Here is a 22,731-nt window from a genome sequence, read left to right as displayed (position 1 = left end):
GTCCACTCTGTCGTCACAGAACGCTGTATGTACTCGTCACTGTCCACTCTGTCATTACATAACGCTGTACTACTCGTCACTGTCCACTCTGTCGTCACATAACGCTGTATGTACTCGTCACTGTCCACTCTGTCATTACATAACGCTGTACTACTCGTCACTGTCCACTCTGTCGTCACATAACGCTGTACGTACTCGTCACTGTCCACTCTGTCGTCACATAACGCTGTACTACTCATCACTGTCCACTCTGTCGTCACATAACGCTGTACGTACTCGTCACTGTCCACTCTGTCGTCACATAACGCTGTACTACTCATCACTGTCCACTCTGTCGTCACATAACGCTGTACGTACTCGTCACTGTCCACTCTGTCATTACATAACACTGTACGTACTCGTCACTGTCCACTCTGTCATTACATAACACTGTACTACTCGTCACTGTCCACTCTGTCATTACATAACGCTGTACTACTCGTCACTGTCCACTCTGTCGTCACATAACGCTGTATGTACTCGTCACTGTCCACTCTGTCATTACATAACGCTGTAGTCACTGTCCACTCTGTCATTACATAACACTGTACGTACTCGTCACTGTCCACTCTGTCATTACATAACGCTGTACTACTCGTCACTGTCCACTCTGTCATTACATAACGCTGTACTACTCGTCACTGTCCACTCTGTCATTACATAACGCTGTACGTACTCGTCACTGTCCACTCTATCATTACATAACGCTGTACTACTCGCCACTGTCCACTCTGTCGTCACATAACGCTGTATGTACTCGTCACTGTCCACTCTGTCATTACATAACGCTGTAGTCACTGTCCACTCTGTCATTACATAACACTGTACGTACTCGTCACTGTCCACTCTGTCATTACATAACGCTGTAGTCACTGTCCACTCTGTCATTACATAACACTGTACGTACTCGTCGCTGTCCACTCTATCATTACATAACACTGTACGTACTCGTCACTGTCCACTCTGTCATTACATAACGCTGTACTACTCGTCACTGTCCACTCTGTCGTCACATAACGCTGTATGTACTCGTCACTGTCCACTCTGTCATTACATAACGCTGTACTACTCGTCACTGTCCACTCTGTCGTCACATAACGCTGTACGTACTCGTCACTGTCCACTCTGTCATTACATAACGCTGTACGTACTCGTCACTGTCCACTCTGTCATTACATAACGCTGTAGTCACTGTCCACTCTGTCATTACATAACACTGTACGTACTCGTCACTGTCCACTCTATCATTACATCCACAGTTCAGATTTCTTTCCTCTCCAACTTGAAATCGTCCCTAACTTCTTTGAAATGATTTCCCCAAGAATTTTATACATTTCAGTTAGGTCATCTCTTATTCTTATAATCTCTAATGAAAAGAGGTCCAGCCAGTCAGTCCTTCCACATATGACAGATCTGCCAAACCAGGAATATTTCTTTTGCTACACACCCTCCACTGAGGTGTAATGTATATTTGGTAAGGAGACCACCTCGATACTCGAGCTGAGACAGAGGAATGCAGTTAGCAGAAGTGTGTCATTGAAACTGGAGTTGCCATGTCTCATCATCACATCTGATGTGCTGAGAACTTAAGAACATCATCATTTAAACCTAGTTTTCCAATGCACCAATATTGTGGCTTATTGTCCAGCTCAGCTCTGGCTTGTATTCATGCCCTGTCCCCGTATTCTCTGATGTCTTTAACATTCAAGAATCTATCAGTGTCAGTTTTGAATGTCGTTGATGATTGAGCCTCCACGGCTGTCAAGGATTTACACTCTAGATGAAAAAATTTCATTCATTTCAATCCCTTATTGATCCTAGAATAAGGGATAAAATATCCCTTATTTTGAGGGATTAGGGAAACATCCTCACATATCCACTCTGTCAAGTACTCTAAGGATTTTACACATATCAGTGAGGACAGCTGCCATCCTTCTAAACTCGAGAGAATAGTAACCTACTCAATCCAATGCATATCTGCTAACCCAGCATCCTATCTGATATGCATTTCCTTCATTTCTTTATTGCCTTTCTGAGGGTCGGGGATCAAATACTGCCTGTATGATCAAACAATGCCAGCAAGAGAAACTTTCTGTTAATTATCACTTACTGCTTACTTGCATATGATGGTCTAGTCTTCCTCTGAGGAAAGTCAGAACATATAAGCTTCTCTGTGTGAGCTATATGCTTCTGGCTGAATCCAAACTATGAGTTTCAGAAACATCAATTCTATTCAGAATCAGGTTCATGATCACTGACTTGTATGTCACGGAATTTGTTGTTTTGCAGCAGCAGTACTGTGTAAAGGCATAAAATTATGATAAAATGAACTACTTTACTGATTACTGACACAGTAATTGATTGGATATGTTCTGCTTACTGTTGTCAGGACATAACCTAGTTGAACACATTGTTGGGTAGTTGCTCTTGTTGTAGCTCCACTGGAATGGCTTGGATAGAAAGAAAATCTGTTCTAAAGCTTAGGCATTCAGCAAAATATTTGCCATTTTGCTCGAGCCTGAAGTATTTTTGATCCCTCACTGTTTTTACAGATAGGAAAGATGTCAATAAAATTGAGAGAGTACAGAGGAGGTTTACTAAAATGTTGCCTGGGTTTTATCTCCTAAGTTACAGAGAAAGGTTGAACAAGTTGGGTCTTTATTCTTTGGAGCGTAGAAGGTTGAGAGGGGACTTGATAGAGGTGTTTAAAATTATGAGGGGGATTGATAGAGTTGACGTGGTTAGACTTTTTCCATTGAGAGTGGGGAAGATTCAGACAAGAGGACATGGGTTGAGAATTAGAGGACAAAAGTTTAGGGGTAACACGAGGGGGAACTTCTTTACTCAGAGAGTGGTAGCTGTGTGGAACGAGCTTCCAGCATAAGTGGTTGAGGCAGGTTCGATATTGTCATTTAAAGTTAAATTGGATAGATATATGGACAGGAAAGGAATGGAGGGTTATGGGCTGAGTGCAGGTCGGTGGGAATAGGATAGGGTAAGAGTTCGGCACAGACTAGAAGGGCGGAGATGGCCTGTTTCCGTGCTGTAATTGTTATATGGTTATATTTGTAACAGTGGAGACTTTTAACAGAGACCAAGCATGATACATATGTGCATGATGTTTATTTTGTACGTAATTTCTTTAACTTGATAAATTTATATTTGTAACATAGTTGTAAATCACGGAGTATGTGACATGATTGTTTTAATGTAATACTGTTGGATATTAATGCTCAGAGTCAATGATGTATGTATGTCTTACTGAAGTTGTGCATGATTTTTTGTGTTTAGGAATTTCCTGGCCAAGCCAGAACACCAAACTGCACTTATAAAGAGTTTAGAAATGGCAGAAATTTGAAGCGTACTGGCTGCAGACCCAGCTGCGTTCAAGTAACTATCGTAAGTTTACTTTGTACTTGTCTATGACATTATTTCTTGATTTCCTCTCTCTTCTTGAGGCATAGACTAGTCCGAGTGTTAATTTTGTTTCTTTTTCTGGATAGTGGCAGTCAATTTGCTATTTGTAGTGGTCACCACAGATGTTCTGTATTGTTCTTGTTGAATGTTCATAGGCAACAGATATGAAATAATGTTTGAGTGAAGGAACTGCCAGTTAGAATGCCTCTGCAAAATGTTGTTATTAGATTTGTAAAGAATGTTCAAACAGAAATATAAAACAATACTAAAATGTAAAGGAAAATACAAGCTTATCAACAGACTGAGGTCCCAATCCCTTCTTAAAAATGTACACTCCAATTGAGGAATTGAGTCACCATCCTAGCTGTGAAAAGGGGAATAAATTGTATCCGCTACAGGGGGTGGAAATTACAAGGACATTCAATAGATACATGCCTTTGTCTGCATTAAAATGTAAAAAAAAACACTGTCATAGTTTCTTGACACGACAACTCTTGAGTATTTCCCATGTTTGCATTGATTTGACTCAGAGAATGGTACATTTTATCCACTCTTTAGGATTTTTAATAAGTACTTGAGAAAATAAACTTCAAAAATCACAAGAGTATTCAAAGGGATTTCAAAGTACATTTATTATTGAAGAATTATTAATTGTACAACTTTGAGATTTGTTGTCCTTGATTCCAAACCCCAGAACAGCCCGCAGTAGGCCCAAGCCTTGGTATCAGTCCATCATATTAGCAGGCATGGAGCACAGCAGCTGGGGGCAGCTTCATAGCCTCAGCACCAGGAAGAGAGGAGTCACCAAAATCGGTTCTCGCCACTGATTCCAACACCCTGCCTTTCCAATATATCATTTAAATTATCCAGATAGGATATCGTACCTCACACTAGGACACAGACACTGCTGCAGCAAAAGGCTCCGGGCCTAGAACACACTGCCCAGCGACTCGCTCGGGCCCAGAATTGATCACCCAGCCTGAAGCTGCTCTTGATTTCTCCGAATTGGCTCAGTGCCCAGAGCGATCCAACCTTGCACCCAGGCCAGTTGTGTGGGCAATGGAACTGCACTGTTTCTCCTCGCCAAACAGCTCACTCAATCTGCAATGTACCAGCACAGTTCATCCCTCGAATTTGCTTCGCCTTTGCTTACCTATTCATTGTTTGCGGTGACAATTTACATCAGAAAAGGTTTTGGTGGTAATGTTTTAAATCAAATTTCTTGCCTTTTGAACTACCAGTGACCTGTTGTCTGTGTTTGGTGGCGCCATCTTAAACCAGAAGTTCTAAACACCAAAAATGGAATTTTTGTTGTCTCTTACTAAAGTATACTTCAGGTTCAATTGCCATGCGTGCCAGTAAAGATAATATTTTTAAGCCAGCATCATTGTCATCCATAAATCCATGATTCAAAATGAGATCTACTTACAGTATCAACGTAAAGCAGACTCTTTCTTTTGTCCCATTTCCTTTTCTGAGGTAGTCCCTTGGCACTCAGGATGACTGGCTTCCACTCCAGTTCTGCTGGGTTCTGAGGTGGCTAAAGTATCCCATGTGAGACGTGCAATCACTGCTGCAGATGATGCTTGATGGGCAAATGGATTGTTTGGGATCTTGTATACCCCTCCAATTATTTATGCATGTCCTTCTTGTGCTTCCTGTGTAGAACGTTGAGGTGCTCAGTACCTTACTGTGTACTCTTTCTCCATGAGTTGGTTATGATGATTCATTTTGTTGTGGTGAATTTTAAAACTCCCTTGAAGCATCTTCTATATCCTTTTAGAAATTAGTGGCAGTAATGAAGTTCTGAGTACGTTGCTTGTTTCAGGAGCCTGTTGTCAGAGATGTGAGTCATGTTGTCTGCCCAGAGAGGTAGTGAATGACCAGAACTATAACTGGTGAAAATGCTGTGCCAGGAGAGGTACTGGCCTTGGTTTATCCACCCTGCCAATGGATTAGGATAACTTTGTAGAAATACCATTACTGATGCTTCTCCAATGCTCTGAGGGTGACAATCATGGGTTGTTCTGCTCTCTGACACACAGCGGGGTAGGCACTTGGTACAACGTAGGCTTGGCCTGGATTTAAGGTACACCTTTCTGAAGGCTATGATGATGCATGGGAAGCAGAGGTGAATTTCATCATTAATATCTGCCTTGGCTGAGAGCTGGCTCTCCAGATTCGTTTTCCTGCTGTAGGGTGTATTAGTAGAGGGTCTTCGTCCTGTAAACATCTACTGTAGGTTCATCATAACTCACAGGAGCAGGATTAGGCCATTCAGCCCATCAAGTCTGTTCTACCATTTCATCAGGCTGATCCCGGATCCCACTCAACCCCATACACATGCCCTCTCATCATATTCCTTGATGCCCTGACCAATCTGGAATCTATTGACTTCCACTTTAAATATACGCACGGACTTGGCTTCCATCGCAGTCTATGGCAGAGCATTCCACAGATTTACTACTCCTTGGCTAAACCAATTCCGCTTTACTTCTGTTCTAAAATGTCGCCCTTCAATGTACTGGATACCCCCACCAGAGGAAACATCCTCTCCACATCCACCCTCTCTAGTCCTTTCAGCATTCGGTAGGTTTCAATGAGATCCCCCGCATTCTTCTAAATTCCAGTGAGTACAGGCCCGAAGCTGCCAATCACTCCTCATAAGTTAACCTCTTCATTCCTGGAATCATCCCTGTGAACCTGCTCTGGACTCTCTTCAATGATAACACATCCTTTCTGAGATAAGGGGCCCAAAACTGTTGACAATACTCCAAGTGCGGCCTAACTAGTGTCTTACAAAGCTTTAGCATTATTGCCATGTTTTTATATTCTATTCCCCTAGAAATAAATACTAACATTGCATTTGTCTTCTTTACCACAGACTCAACCTGTGAATTAATCTTTTAGGAGTCTTGCATGAGGACTCCTAAGTCTCTTTTCATTCTAATGTTTGAATTTTCTCTCCATTTAGATAATAGTCCGCACTATTGTTCATTTTACCAAAATGTATTATCATACATTTCCCAACACTCTATTTCATCTGCCACTTTTTTGTCCATTCTTCCAATTTGTCTAAGTCCTGCTGCAATCACATTGCTTCCTCAGCACTACCTACCCCTCCGCTTATCTTCATATCACCCAAAAACTTATCCCATAAAGCCACCAATTTCATTATCTAAATCACTGACGAAGAATGTGAAAAGTGGAGGTCCCAATTCTGAGACCTGAGGAACATTACTAGCCACTGGCAGCCAACCAGAACAAGCCTCTTTTATTCCCACTCACTGCCTCCTGCCTGTCAGCCATTCCTCTTTCCATGCCAGTATCTTTCCTGTAACGCCATAGGATTTTACCTTTTTAAGCAGCCTCATGTGTGGCACCTTATTCAATGCCTTCTGAAAATCTTAAGTAAATATCATCCACTGCCTCTCCTTTGTCAACCCTGCTGGTTACTTCTTTGAAGGTTTCCAACAGATTTGTCAGGCAAGATTTCCCTTTGCAGAAACCATGCTGACTTTGACTTATTGTATCATTAGTCTCCAAGAACCCCAAAGCCTCATCCTTAATAATAGACTCCTATACTTCCCCAACCACTGAGGTTAGGCTAACTAACCTATAATTTCCTTTCTTTTGCCTTCCTCCCTTCTTAAAGAGTGGAGTGACATTTACATCTTACATGCCAGAATCAAGTGATCTTGAGGGATCATGGCCAATGCACCCATTCAGCAACATCTTTCAGGACTCTGGGATGTAGTTCATCAGGTCCAGGTGGCTTACCGAGCTTTAGATCTTTCAGTTTGCCCAGCACTTTTTCTGTTGTAATAGCAATGGCACTCATTCCTGCTCTCTGACACTCACGGACCTCTGGCATACAGCTAGTGTCTTCCAGAGTAAAGATTGAAGCAAAGTACTTATTAAGTTCATCTGCCATTTCTTTTGTCTCTCATTACTACCTCACCAGCATCATTTTCCAGTGGTCCAATATCAACTCTCACCTCCCTTGTCACCCCTTTCCAAAGTTGTAATTCCATCTCTTACCAATAGGGCCACACCACTGCCTATGCCTTCCTGCCTGTCCTTTCAATACAAAGTATATCCTTTGATGTTAAACTCCCAACTGTGACCTTGTTTCAGCCACGACTCCATGATGCCCACAACGTCATACCGCCCAATCTCTAATCACACCACGAGCTCGTCCACCTTATTCCAAATGCTACGTGCATTTAAATACAGCACCTTCAGTCCTGCATTCTTTGCCCTTACGAATTTTGCCTGTGTGGTGCAATTTACCTCTACTCTAACTGAAGTTGTAATAAGTCTGTGATTTAAACGAAATCTAGTTAAGGTCTGTCTTAAAAGCAGTTCTAATACCTGTTTCCTTATTCACACTTCATTGCTATCTTTGCTTGCTTTAGACTTTAGATTGCTGTTTCGGATATTTTGGACCAAGATGCCAGATGTGCCCTGGGAAGCCAAATGCGTGGTGCTCCAATTACGGCATCTGTCAGGATGGTATTAATGGAACCGGACAGTGTCTGTGTCGTGAAGGATTTCAGGGCACTGCCTGTGAATCTTGTGAAGCTGGTAGATATGGGCCAAACTGCACTCTTGGTATGGACATCCATAAGTTATGAATGAATTATAACAGTAATTAAAATTTAGTAAAGTTCATTTTTTGATTCAAGGATTAATAAAAATATTTGTGAGTGTTGTATCCATTGCTATTGCTGATGTAAGCGAGCTTAAATTACTCAGCAATAGACAATGCTCTTGTATTACTTATTTTTGTTGTATTTCTGTAACTATGAATTTGAGTATTATTCACAGATGCCCCATAATTTTATCAAATTGTTTCCTTTCAATTTTCTCCCTCTCACCTTAAATGCATGTCTTCTGGTATTTTACATTTCTAATCTATGATAAAGGTTTTGACTATCTATGCCTCTGTGAATTATACATTCACAGATACATTTGCATAATTTTGTTAATATCTTCACCTCCACTTGCTTCTTACACTAAATTGCTTCAACTTCAGGAGCAGGCAGTTGAATGAGGAATGCTGGTTTATTAATACCACTCTGTGAATGGTTGCTTGGAAGCAGCTGCTCAATGGCTTAATCTGATTCATTCTTCAGCTCTTACCACTGTATAACTAAAATTCACAAGATTCGTCATCTTTAACACCCCCCTCCCCTTTCTCCATCTCTAGAAATGAACTGTTGACCAACATCTTTTAATCAACCTACTGATTCTCACAATCATCTTTTCCCTCCGTCTCCTATAAAAATGATACTCCCTTCTCTCAGCTCCTTTGTCATTGCCACATCTGTTCCCAGGATGTGCCTTTCCTTTCCAGGTAATTCTCCTTCTTTAAAGAATGGGGTTTCCCTTCCTCCATCATTGATATTGCCCTCACCCACATCTCCCCCATTCCATGAACATCCATGCTCACCCACCTTCCTGTCACCTTAACAGTGACAGAGTTCCCCTTCTCCTTACCTGCCGTGTCATGAGCATCTGCATCCAGCACATCATCCTCCACAATTTCCGCCATCTCCAAGGGGATCCTACCACCAAAACTATCTTTACTTCCATGCTTTCCACAGGGGTTGCTCTCTTTCCGATTCCCTTCTCCATTTGTCTCCCCCCCCCCACCCCTGTCTCCCTCCCGACACTTAGCCCAGCAAGTGGTCAAAGTGCTACACCTGCCCATTCACTTCCTCCCTCACCTCTGTTCGGGGCCCCAAACAGTCCTTCCAGGTGAGGTAACACCTCACCCGCGAATCTGTTGTGTCCGGTGCTCCTGATGCGGCCTCATCCACATTGGTGAGACCTGTTGTGATTGCTTTGTCCACTCCATCCACCAAAGGCAGAACTCCCCCAGTGGCTGAGCATTTTGACTCCAATTCCTGTTCCGACATGTTGGTCCACGGCCTCCTCTTGTGCCACAATGAGGCCTCCCTCAGGGCAAAGCAACGCCTTGTGTTGTCCGGGTAGCCTCTAATCTGATGGCATGAATATCAATTCCCCCTCCCCCACCACTTCTATACCCATCTCTGGCCTCTTACCTCTTCTCACCTCCCCCTGGCTCCCCTCCTCCTATGGTCCACTCTCCTCTCCTTTCAGATTCCTTCCTGTCCAGCCCTGAAACTCTTCCACCCACCTGGCTTCACCTATCGTCTTCTAGACATCTTCCTCCCCACCCCCCCCCTGCCACCACCTTTTCATTCTGGTATCTTCCCCATTCATTTCCGGTCCTGACGAAGTGATCCAGCCCAAAATGTTGACTATTTATTCCTGTCCATAGATGCTGCCTGACCTGCTGAGTTCCTCCAGCATTTTGTGTGTTGGTTTGGATTCCCAGCACCTGCAGAATTTATCGTGTTTATAATTAAAACCATTTGTCTTAGCATATCAGTTTACATCTAAGTACTTTTCCCATTTACTGTCTTGCATTCAATTAACCAGATACTTACTTATGTGCGTTTAGAATGTTTGTGTGTAAATGGAAACTGCAATGATGGACTGGATGGTGATGGAAGCTGTAACTGTTTCAAAGGGTGGGAAAGTGCAAATTGTGATCAAGGTAAGTGGAATGTTGTATTAAACCCAAAAAAGCAGAAAGCAAATACAGTGTCTATAAAATGTGTTCACCCTCCTTGGACGTTTTACAACATTAAATTAATGGATTTCACTTGGCTTTTTTGACACTGATCAACAGAAAAGACCCTTTCATGTCAAAGTGAAAACAAATTTCTACAAGTTAGTCTAAATTTATTATGATTATTAAACATAAAATGATTGATTACATAATTACTCACCCCCTTCAAGTCAGTCGTTAGTAAAAGCAGCTTTGGCAGCAATTACAGCTTTGAGTCTGTGTGGATTGGTCTCTATCAGCTCTGCACACTACAATTTTTCCCCGTTCTTTACCAAACTACTCAAGCCCTATCAGATTGCATAGAGATCATGACTGAACAGCCCTTTTCAAGTCCAGCCACAAATTCTCAATTGGATTGAGGTCTGGACTCTGACTTGGCCACTCCAGGACATTAACTTTGTTGTTTTTAAGCCATTTCTGTGTAGCTTTGGCTTTATGATTTGGTTATTGTCTTGGTGGAAAACAAATCTTGCAAGTCGCAGTTCTCTTGCAGACTGCATCAGGTTTTCCTTCAAGATTTCCCTGTATTTTACTGCATTCATTTTACCCTCTACCTTCACAAGCCTACAGTGAAGCAACCCCACAGCATGATGATGTACTGTGTTTAGCTTATGCCAAACATAGGATTTAGTTTGATTTAATTGAGTCAAAATGCTGAATTTTGGTTTCATCAGACCATAGAACCTTCTTCCAGCTAACTTCAGAGTCTCCCTTCTGGCAAGCTCCAGCCAAGATTTCATGTGTGTTTTTTCCAACAGTGGCTTTCTCTTCGCCACTCTCCCATAAAGCTGTGACTGGTGAAGCACCCAGGCAACAGTTGTATGCGCAGTCTCTCCCATCTCAGCCACTGAAGCTTGTAACCTCCAGAGTTGTCATAGGTCTCTTGGTGGCCACCATCACTAGTCCCCTTCTTGCACGGTCACCCACTTTTGAGGAAAGCCTGCTCTAGGCAGATTTAGGAATGAAAGGGTTACCGTGTGGGGAATGTTTGGCAGTTCTTGGGCTGTATTCTCTGGAGTTTAAGAAAAATGAGGGGGGATCTCATAGAAACATTCCAAATGTTAAAAGGCCTGAACAGATTAGATATGGCAAAGTTATTTCCCATGGTAGGGGATTCTAGGACAAGAGGGCATGGCTTCAGGATTGAAAGACATCCATTTAGAACTGAGATGCAGAGAAATTAGTCAGAAGGTGGTAAATCTGTGGAATTTGTTGCCACGAGCAGCTGTGGAGGCCAAGTCATTGGGTGCATTTAAGGCAGAGATAGGTAGGTTCTTGATTAGCCAGGGCATCAAAGGGTATGGTGATGACTGGAAGAATTGGATCAGCCCATGAATGAATGGTGGAGAAGACTCGATGGGACAAATGGCCTACTTCTGCTCCTATATCTTATGGTCTATGGTCTTATTCATAGCTATGCCATATTCTTTCCATTTCTTGATTGACTTAACTGTACTCCAAGTGTTATTCAGTGACTTGGAAAATTTCTTTTATCCCTCTCCTGACCTGTGCTTTTCAATAACCTTTTAATGGAGTTGCTTGGAGTGTTCTTTAGTCTTCATGGTGTAGTTTTATTCCAGGATACTGACTTACCAGCAGCTGGATCTTCATCTTCTTCTTCTTCTGACTTTTATTGGCGGTTGGCACTCCAACTTGAAGGTACATTACCGCTATCAACCGGACTGGAACGTGCTGTGGAGAGTAGGGAAATAAAACCCCTACCAGTTCTTTATCAACTAAAGACTAAATTACTCCAAAAAAACCCTATAGATTTTAATTAATGGAAGACAATATTGTGAATTAAATTAAAGTCAAGTCAAATTTATTTATATAGCAACCCATTTTGACCGAAGTACTGTATGGATCAGAGCAGAATAGTTAAAATCACAAATACAAGAAACACAGACATAACCAACAAGGCACACAGCTTACAGACACAAAAGAGACAACACAAGGGCCCTGGCACAAGCCAAAAATCAGCCACATCAGGAGGATTAAAACGCTGGTGAATAAAAGTAAGATTTGAGCCTGGATTTGAAAGAGTCGATGGAGGGGGCAGATCTGATAGGGAGGGGAATGCTGTTCCACAGTCTAGGGGCTACAACAGCAAAGGCGCGGTCACCCCTGAACTTAAATTTAGATCGCGGGACAGCCAGGAGCCCCAAGTCCACCAACCTGAGGGACCTGGAAGTAGAACAAGGGGTTAAAATGTCTGCGATATAAGGGGGAGCCAGCCCATTTAGGGCTTTATAAACAAACAGGAGAACCTTGTTTCAATTCTGAACTGTACTGGTAGCCAGTGGAGGCAGGCCAGGATAGGAGTAATATGGTCCCTCTTCCGGGCACCTGTCAGGAGCCTGGCTGTGGCGTTCTGGACCAGTTGCAGACGGGACAGGGACGACTGACTAATCCCAGTATACAGGGAGTTGGAGTAGTCCAAGCGGGAGGATATACGGGCGTGGATGACTTTATCGAGATCTTTGAAAGAGAGAAACAACTTGATTTTGGCAACAGTACGAAGCTGGAAAAACCTGGCTTTTACTACTGCATTAACTTGCTTGTCAAACTTAAAGACGTAATCAAATATCACACCAAGGTTTTTGCCGTGGGGTTTGACAAGGGTGGACAGGTTACCAAGACTGTTGGCAATCACTTTGATGGAGTCAGGGGGGCCAAATAGGACAACCTCAGACTTGCCTTCATTCGGCTGTGGGAAGTTTTGTGCCATCCCACACTTTACGTCCTCAAGGCAGTTCATGAGGCTGACTAGATTTGACTAGTCGTTTGGTTTCAAGGGGGAGATAAAGCTGTGTGTCATCAGCAGAACAATGGAAGGAAATGTCATGTTTCTGAATGATTTGACTGAGGGGAAGCATGTATATAGAGAAAAGAATGGGACCTAGGATGGAACCTTGTGGGACCCCGCAGGAGAGACTAGCTGGGGGAGAAGAAAATTTGCCTATGTTGATGGAGAAGCTGCTATTTTTGAGGTAGGATGTGAACCAGTTCAAAGCAGTGCCATCAACACCAACCCCGTATTGGAGATGGTCTATTAAAATGGCGTGATCCACAGTATTGAACGCTGCGCTGAGGTCAAGAAGAATTAGAATGACAGAGTCACCTGAGTCGGTAGAGAGGAGCAGGTCATTGTACACTTTCAGCAGGGCAGACCCTGTGCTATGGTAAGCCTTAAAACCTGACTGAAATCTTACAGAGATGTTGTTTTGGAGTAAGTAGGGCAGCAATTGACTGAGAATAACCTTTTTGAGAACCTTTGACAGGAATGGAAGTTTAGAAATAGGTCTGTAGTTACTAGGTAAGGTAGGGTCTAAGCTGGGTTTCTTCAGGAGGGGCTGGACCACAGCGTGCTTAATGCAGGTTGGAACAGTACCAGTGGCCAGGGAGCTGTTGATAATAGAGAGGATGCTGGGACCAGCTATGTCAAAGACATCCTTCAGGAGGGCAGTGGGGACAATGTTAAGGGGGCAGGTTGCAGGTTTCATGGTGGACACAATCCTTGTAAGGAAAGGAAGTGTAACGGGTTGGAAGGAGTCCAGTTTAGATGAACAAACCAGTGAGACAGCTAGGTCACGGGTGGGGGGTGGGGTGGAAATGTTCATTCTAATGTCCTCAACTTTGCAAATGAAGAATTTTGAAAATTCTTCGCACTTAGCGGGGACACATCAAAGCTGATGCTAGGGGCAGGACAAATGACAGAATTTATGGTACTGAATAAGACCTTGGGATTATGAGAGTTGTTAGAAATTAGGTCAGAAAAGTATTTTACTCTCGCAGCTTTAACCACTTCCGGATATTTGTGAAGATTGTTTCTCAAAATTTCAAAAGAAATTTGAAGCTCATCACACTTCCACTTTCGTTCAGATATTCTGCACTTCCTCCTCAGGGCTCTGGTGGAGTCATTAAGCCAAGGCAGACCTTTAGGCTTAGGTATTTTCAGTTTAAGGGGGACAACAGTATTCGGAATGGAAGAGCAGGTGGTATTAAATAAGGAAGAAAGTTCCTCAGTGCTGAGATTGGGAGGAGAATCCCCAATAGTGCAAGTGTTGGGAGCAGCTATGAGAGCCTCAGAGAACTTATTGGCAGTCAAAGAGTTAATATAGTGGGAATAACGTACAGGAAGATGAGATTTAATAGAGGAAAAAGGCAGAGATACCTCAAACATAACAATGCTATGATCTGACAGACAAGCATCAGTTATTACCGCATTGCAGAGCGGAAAACCAGACGATAAGACTAGGTCAAGTGTATGGCCTAGCTTCTGAGTGGGTCCAGTGATAAGCAGAGCAAGATGAAAAGACTCAACCAGATGCGTAAAATCACTTACGAGAAGCTTAGCGGGACAGCAAACATGAATATTAAAATCACCAAGAATCAGAACTTGATCAAAATTGGGCATAGTGTTTGAGAGGAAGTTGGAAAAATGAGTAATAAAATCTTTAGGTATTTTTGGTGGACGATACACAAGAGCAGTTAAAGAGGGGATTGACCAGGCCCACTTTAATTAATTGCACCTCGAAGCTGGAAAAATAATCAGAGTTCAGTAGACAGCAATTAAAATGTTCTTTAAACACAGTAGCTAGACCCCCTCTGCGACCAGAGGGTCTAGGTGTGTTAAAAATGTTACAGCCATCTGAACAGAATTCAACAAGTGGAGCAAGCTCGCCGGTGCTTAGCCAGGTTTCCACCACCTGTAAGAAATCCAATCCTTGGGTGGTGAAAAAGTCACTGAGAATAAAAGTCACTTCCATAACTTAGTAATGTTTTTAAATGAAAACTGTCATGCCCCAAGCTAGTAGTGCAGCCTGCAACATGCATCAAAGTTGCTGGTGAACGCAGCAGGCCAGGCAGCATCTCTAGGAAGAGGTACTGTGAGGAGAATACACATAGATAAGATGTTAGCTGTCCTGTGAGATCAGCAGTTGGTCTGCCACCTGTCCTCAGGGGGGAAGGAGAGATAAGGAACAATGAAGCAGCATGTGGAGATGTTAATGAAGGAGCCATCAGTCTGGGTATTGCCAAGATCGGCTCCCCCTTTGAACCCTGAACTGTTTGAAGTGATGGACAGGCGATACCCCAGCAGGGGGATAAAAAGGGACAGGTTCGCTAAGGCAGGACACACGACACCCGGGGTAACGAGACCCTGGAAGCGGTGCGCCTCTCACGAGTCGGTGGGAAGTACCGGACAACGCACAGGGTGGAAAGGTACGATCAGCGGGAACCCGGTGTGCGTCCGCCCTTGCTTGGGTGCCGGGTTCACTGCAGAGGATCGACCGCATCTGGAGGAGGGGTCACAGTCGGTGACCTCAGGTGACATCACCAAGGACCTGCCCAAAAGCTGCTTGTGGGCCATATCGCCGGTCTGTGAGTGGAAGCCGTGTCTTAATGATCAGTCGTTCCCGTTCTCTCTCTCTCTTTCCCCCCACGTTGTCCATCGCCATGGCAACGATTACTACAAACTGCACTACTAAATTGGACTGAACTTTGTGTCACTTTGAAATTGGTCATTTATCCCTAGACAACGATAGAGCTTGATTGATGCTGTTATCTTAATTCTGTGCACATGTGTGTTTATTATTGCTGAACTGTTGCATTTATTATCCTTTCGATTACTGTGTTGCTTGTTTCTTTAATAAAACTTTCTTAGTTCTAGTAATCCAGAATCCAACTGAGTGATCCATTTCTGCTGGTTTGGCAACCCAGTTACGGGGTACGTAACAGTACAGTCGACGTTTCAGGCCAAGACCCTTCGTCAGGACTAACTGAAAGAAGAGTTAGTAAGAGATTTGAAAGTGGGAGGGAGAGGGGCAGATCCAAAATGATAGGAGAAGACAGGAGGGTGAGGGATGGAGCCAAGAGCTGGACAGGTGATTGGCAAAAGGGATACGAGAGGATCATGGGACAGGAGGTCCAGGGAGAAGGAAAAGGGGGAGGTGGGGAAAAACCCAGAGGATGGGCAAGGGGTATAGTCAGAGGGACAGAGGGAGAAAAAGGAGAGAGGGAAAAAGAATGTGTGTAAATAAATAAATATCGGATGGGGTACGAGGAGGAGGTGGGGCATTAGCGGAAGTTTGAGAAGTCAATGTTCATGCCATCAGTTTGGAGGCTACCCAGATGGAATATAAGGTGTTGTTCCTCCAACCTGAGTGTGGCTTCATCTTTACAGTAGACTGCATTTGCTTCCTTTCAACCTTGTATGCTTTGCATTGTAAAAGAATGTGTTCAACTGTTTCATAATGATGACAACACCTATGCACCCCAGAGTGATGTTTTCCAAAAAGATACGAGGAATAATTAAGCATCGTATGCCCAATTCTAAGTCGAGTCAATATAATTCCTTCCCTTCTTGCCTTACCCCCTTCTCCCATCAATCCAACAGTTTTATGTATTCTGTAATAGTGTCTCCTCTTGTGCCATTATCCCACAGGCCTTGCCATAATCTCTTAATTCTTAGCCCCACCAACCCCCTAGTTTCTGATTTGCTAAGTGGAAGGTCTATATCCACAGATAAACTTTTAGCAGCTTCTTTGGCCAAACAATCAACCCGCTCATTCCCCTCAATGCCTCTATGTGCAGGAATCCATAATAAGAGAACATTTAGACCAATACTTTGAATATGAAATGAAGTTTGAAGATCTTCCAGCAGTAAATCAAACCAACTACTAGATTGACCTGTTTTAAGGCTAGTCAAAACCGAAGAAGAATCTGAACAAATTATAAATTTGCAAGGATAGATTTCCTCCACCCATTGTAAGCCCAAAATGATGGCAACCAGTTCTGCAGTATACACTGATAAATAGTTAGTAAGGCATTTCTTTACTGTTACCTGTAATTCAGGCACAACATCAGCCATATCGACATTTCCCATTAAATTATCTTTTGATCCATTAGTAAAAATGGTTAACATATCAGAATAATTCTCCTTAACATACTGATGAACCAACATAATCTTGGGTATATTGGGATCCTTTGATTTCATTAAATCATGCAAGTTAAAATCACCTAAAGCCATTGGAAAAAACCATGATGGGGTTACCGAAAAAGCTACAGTGGGACAAATTACATAATCCAACAAACCCACATTCCTTGCATGATGAGAACCCAACCACCCAAAACTAAAAACTCTTCTTTTGATGTTCCCAACAGTCTTCCAACATACTTCTAACAGAGTGATCATTCCTCTGCCCCCTCAAGTTAAGCCAGTATGTTAACAATAACTTCATCCTCAGTAAAGCTGAAACAGGAGATGATCTTACAGGAGCTGAACCATTTCAACCAGTAAAGCTGAAACAGGCGACGACCACAGCACAAACTTAAAGCTTGATCTTGTATCACATCCAAACATTTTAAATTTGAAGATGAAGCTGATCCATAAGCCATACAGCTATAATCAAGTACCGGTCTAATCAAATATATAAAGTCAATAAAGATTTTCATGTAGCACCCTAAGAAAGCATTTGGACCTTCCAGCTAGAGGTGTGTTTTTACTACAGTCAATTGAAACACCTTGACTGCACACAGGTGATCTCCATTTAACTAATTATGTAACTTCTAAAACCAGTTGGCTACACCAGTGACGTTTTGGAGTGTCATACTGGGTGAATACTTAGGCAATCAATTATTTTGATTTTTATATTTGTAATTAATTTAGATCACTTTGTAGAGATGTGTTTTCACTTTGACACAAAAGAGTCTTTTTCTGTTGATCAGTGTCAAAAAAAGCCAAATTAAATCCACTGTAATTCAATCTTGTAAAACAATAAAACATGAAAAGTTCCAAGCGGAGGGGGTGAATACTTTTTATAGATACTGTATATTTAAACAGAATGTAATTTTAAAATATATTTTCAAAACAATTATATTTTCTCAAAGTACCAATCTTAAGTTTTTTGAGATGAATAGAAAAGTCCCCTTGTGTGCTTATATATTGTTAACACAGCCTTCTTCTGACAATAGAGAGTTAACATTTTAATGTTTCATCACTGCCAGATTGAGATCTTATCGGCAGTCCCTCTGGTTCTGGATGCATTCTGCATACTCATTGACTTCTTTTTTAACTCAGCTGAGAAACTTATAGCTTTTTTTGAAATGAATTTCTTTCATATACTTGGCATCTTCTGTTGAAAACTTGCCTATATGTGTTGTGTTATAGTAGACGTTAACTTGTTGCAGTATTTGTTGTCAATAGTTTATTATCATCATATGTTTCTCTATTATTTTTATTGTAATTTTACTGCTATTCCCATCATGATTGTGAAATTGCTCGATGGCTTTCATATTTTTTTAAAAAAAGCTCTTATTCTAGATGAACGTAAGAAATAGTCAGGAGAAGGTTTATAACCTCTTGTTTCTGTTCTCCTACTCAACAAAATGATACCCAATCCGATGTCTCACTTCTCACTTATCCTCTAATGAACTGTGTTTCCTTGATCTTGAACAATCTGGTGATTGTTCATGCACAACCATCTGAGTTGCAGAACTCCAAAGATTTACAACATAATTTAATTTCAATCCTAAATAGCCCAGCACTAGTTCTTGCCTCCATAACTGGAAGAAATTATGGAGAGAAGCAGTGTTATATTTTTCAATCAGTTAATTTTTTTCCCACTATTTGGATTTGTATGCATTATCTGCACTGCCAGTTTTTATACTCGTTATGAAGTTTTAAACTGAACCAAGTTATAAAGCTATTAGTAAACACATGGAATAGATTTAAGCAAGCACTGGGATAATGTGCAGCTTTGTACATTTCCCATTTTTCATGAACCTAGTGAATAGTCACAATTGCGCTGTTTTCCTCTGTCAGAAATTGTAACTGATCACTGCGATGGAACATGCCATGCCAATGCCAAGTGAGTGAAGCAAACTTATTTTCATCTTCTCTTGTAACTCATATTTTAATGATAAATTCAAATAGCAGCAATTAGAATGCTACTCTCTATTTATAAAGTTAAAATTAATTGCAGATGTATTGATTGCAGAGTAGCAATGATGTGACATTTTTGAGTGCTTGCATCACGTTGATGAAAGAAACAGCTGGGCATATTATGAATTACATCCACTAAGTATCTACAATACACTGTATGTGTCCTGATGCAGATCACAGAAGCATCACGCACCTTTTTATAATATACCTGCAATCACTGTTGTCCAGTGGTGAAATGTGTGAACATTGTTGATTTTTTTGTCTTAAAGACTTAGTGCTTGCATGTTTTAGTTGTATTCTAGGATCATCTGGCTCTCTGCCTTCTTGCTTGTGCACTGCTGGTTACACTGGAAATGGAACTTACTGTTCAGGTATGACTGATCAAAGTGTCCCCTCTCATATGTTGGAAGAAAAAATGAAGGGATAGAAATCATTTGTGTACAGATCTAATGTTAAAATGCCACAGTGTGAGGCTATATAGGGCTTCAAGGTAGCACTAGTCTATTGTACGCAATGTGCAATACATTAATGCCAAGAAGCGGGCTGAACAAACTTTGGTGCCTGATATCTATCTATCTAGCTATCGATCATCTATGTATCTATCTACCTCTCTATCTCTGCAACTTCAAATAATTGTGCCACTTTATGGCAGGTCTTCAGTGGCAGGGCTCACCAGCATTCATTGCTGGAGATATCCAGATGTCAGAGGGTAATCAACACCACTCTCTCTAATGGACTTGCCTACAAGATGCGTGTGATCTCAGGAGTATCAGGCACGAGGGAAGCTGATTCAAATATACCTTAGTGAGAGAACTCAGAATGGGGAAGGATGCAATCTACTAACACTGCTATTTGCCTGTTCTGCGCATCCAACTCAAAGAATTTTCTCCTCCTTCACCATTCTCCATTTTCACCAAAGCTGTGACTTCCCAACATATGCATAGTCATCTCCCACATTCGCATCATGATAATGGCCAGGTATCTCCCTCTTAAATGTGGTTGGTTGGAGTGATAAGTCACTAACTCTTCATCAGCATAGTGCCAGGGGACTATTATTAACCCACCTGCAAAGGCAACCAGGCCTGTTCTGAATTTCTACTCTCAATGGACCTCCTGTACCTAATGAAGTGGTCACTGAGTGTATGTTCATGGTCGTCTGCTACTGTAGCCCATCCACTTCAAGGTTTGACATGTTGTGTGTTCAGAGAGGCTTTTCTGCACACCACTGTTGCAATACGTGGTTGAGTTACTGTTGCCTTCCTGTCAGTTTGAACCAGCCTGGCCATTCTCCTCAGACCTCTCTCATTAACAAGGAGATTTTGCTCTCAGAACTGCCACTTACTAGATTTTTTTTTTGCATCATTCTTTGAATAGCTCTAAAGACTGTTGTGCATGAAAATCCCAAGAGATCATCAATTTCTGAGAATCTCAAACCACCCAGTCTGACACCAACAATGATCCTGTCAAAGTCACAGATGACATTTCTATCCCATTCTGTTGTTTGGTCTGAACAACAAGTGAACCTCTTGACCATGTCTGCATGCTTCTTTGCATTTGAGTTGCCACCATATGATTGGTTGATTAGATATTTGCATAAATGATCAGGTGTACAGATGTACCTAATGAAGTGGGCACAGGGTGTATGCTTGTCTTCTTCGCTGGATCTCCCTCATTGTTTCTTCAAACTTCACTGGACAAACTGCCTGCCTAGCAGGTGCAGTCAGTAAAACACAGAAAATTCCTGTACTGAATTTAGGTCATGGAAGGACTGATCCAGTCTTGTAGCTAGCCGTTAAGTTAGGAAAGCTTAAGCAGTTTTGACATGCACTTTGTCTGCCATTGCTTGCCCTGACCAACTAAAAGAAGATGACGTAATAAAGAAAAATAGCAATTTCCTATGTTCCCTTATGTTAAAAGCAGCAGACAAGTGGCATGCTACTAAATGGAACATAACCTTTCAAGTAAAGCTAAATTAGTCTGGTGCCCGCCACTAGAATCCTACTTTAATATGACAGCTGTGAAAATTAACTTCCAATATCGGAACATCAGATGGTTCAGAGGAAAGAATTGTAACACAAAGTTGAAACACCATTTTTCTATTTGCAGAGATTAACCGCTGTGAGATTAATAATGGTGGTTGTTCAGAATATGCCAACTGCACCAAGGTTTCTGCAGGAGAGAGGACGTGTACCTGTTGGGATGGTTATGCTGGGGATGGACTCATCTGTTTAGGTGAGGACCCAAATAAAGGACCATGCCAAGCCATCTGTTGTGCTTGCCCATTGCTTAAAGTGTTCCACGCTATTTACTAGCATGCATGTCTGATGAAATGGTGGAAGTGTTGGCGTAGTATGTATATTCAGGGATTAAAAGCTGCTGGCTGCCTGTGTGGTAAATAGTCCAAACTCTTGCCACTTCTATTTGAGTTGTTTGCACTTACTCAGTATGATGTTGTATTACCAGTTTGGTGAGAGGCTCTGAATGCTAAGCACCGTCTCAAAGTACAGCTTTATAAATCTGATCCCTGATCTGAGTGACGTACATGTCTAACAGTGCTCTTCCTAATCTATATAGTGGTTCCAAATTCATTTTAATGTGCAATTCCCAATGCAGTACAAATCTCTAGCCATGCTTGACACCAGTCTTGGGTTCACTGTGGACCCTTTGGTTAAGATCACATCTTACATTGCCATAAGAAGGAGGTGAATGTTTGCAGGCAGCCATTCTGGAGAAGGACTCTCGATTCAAAGTCTCTTGTGAAGTGCAATGATTAATGCTGCTTGCTGGATTTCTGTTGCAGTTGTTGCAAGGTGCAAAACATGTCTACTGCTCCTGAAAATAAATGGACCATACTGCAATTTCAGGTAGTTAACTTCCAGCCATTGGTAATATTTTCCCTCATAGAGGCTCTGCTAAGCCAGATCTGTCTCCTTCCAGACATATTTCTGCAGATTTCTGGAAGATGAGTTTGTGATTCTGTGACCGAAGGTCCATTCCACTGGGTGTTGGGACCTCACCAGAGATACTATCAGCTACAAAGACCTTTGTGCTTTCGACTCAGCCATTTCGACTTCCTGCCTGTCAAGAATGGTGTTAAGTCTAAACCAAATTGATTTCTTTGAAGTGGATCTCAAAGATTTTCATTTTCAAGGGCAGAGTCATCTTGAGAGTTTGAAACGTTTCTTTCTGAATGAACTGACTGTCTTACTGCTCTTGAAAAATTTGGCTCCATTCTTGGTTCTCTTTGGGGTGGGGCCTTGGGTATCAGGGCTGCAGAAGGCCATAGATAATACACTGAAGCATCGTAAAGAGTTGTGACAACACTCAGTTCAATCCTCCTTGCACAATGCTGCATGACAACCCCAATCAAGCTCCTGGTGGAGGGCAGCTGAGGAACACAGGGCAGTCTTTGTCACCTCTGCTCTGAGGGCATCCCAGGCAGAAAACAATGCTAGAGAACACAAAAAGGTGAAGGTCAACAGTTTCTTCTTCATCCAGCATAACTAACTCAGTTGCGAGATAATGTTGTTGATTCATATTATGTGTATAGCTCACTGTTGTTTTCTTCTCAGAAATTGATGGGTGTGCAGAACAAAATGGAGGTTGTCATAAAAATGCGGAATGCACTAAAACTGGACCAAATCTGGTAAAGCATGCGTTCTATTTC

At 42.0% G+C, this 22,731-nt stretch overlaps 1 protein-coding gene across 2 annotated transcripts in view; it reads left to right on the top strand.

Annotated features, from left to right (window-relative positions):
* stab1 (stabilin 1) overlaps positions 1–22,731 on the top strand; it is a 341,714-nt gene that overhangs the window by 237,262 nt on the left and 81,721 nt on the right. For both annotated transcript variants that reach the window (XM_072280942.1, XM_072280940.1), the window contains exons 37-43: positions 3,331–3,438; positions 7,875–8,070; positions 9,950–10,045; positions 18,945–18,990; positions 19,356–19,435; positions 21,171–21,296; positions 22,637–22,710. In XM_072280942.1, coding sequence (XP_072137043.1) covers positions 3,331–3,438; positions 7,875–8,070; positions 9,950–10,045; positions 18,945–18,990; positions 19,356–19,435; positions 21,171–21,296; positions 22,637–22,710 — 726 coding nt within the window. The remainder of the gene's footprint in view (positions 1–3,330; positions 3,439–7,874; positions 8,071–9,949; positions 10,046–18,944; positions 18,991–19,355; positions 19,436–21,170; positions 21,297–22,636; positions 22,711–22,731) is intronic.

Source organism: Mobula birostris, chromosome 16, assembly GCF_030028105.1.
Source record: "Mobula birostris isolate sMobBir1 chromosome 16, sMobBir1.hap1, whole genome shotgun sequence".
In the NCBI taxonomy this organism is placed as follows: Eukaryota; Metazoa; Chordata; class Chondrichthyes; order Myliobatiformes; family Myliobatidae; genus Mobula; species Mobula birostris.
This window is presented reverse-complemented; position numbering and strand designations above follow the sequence as displayed.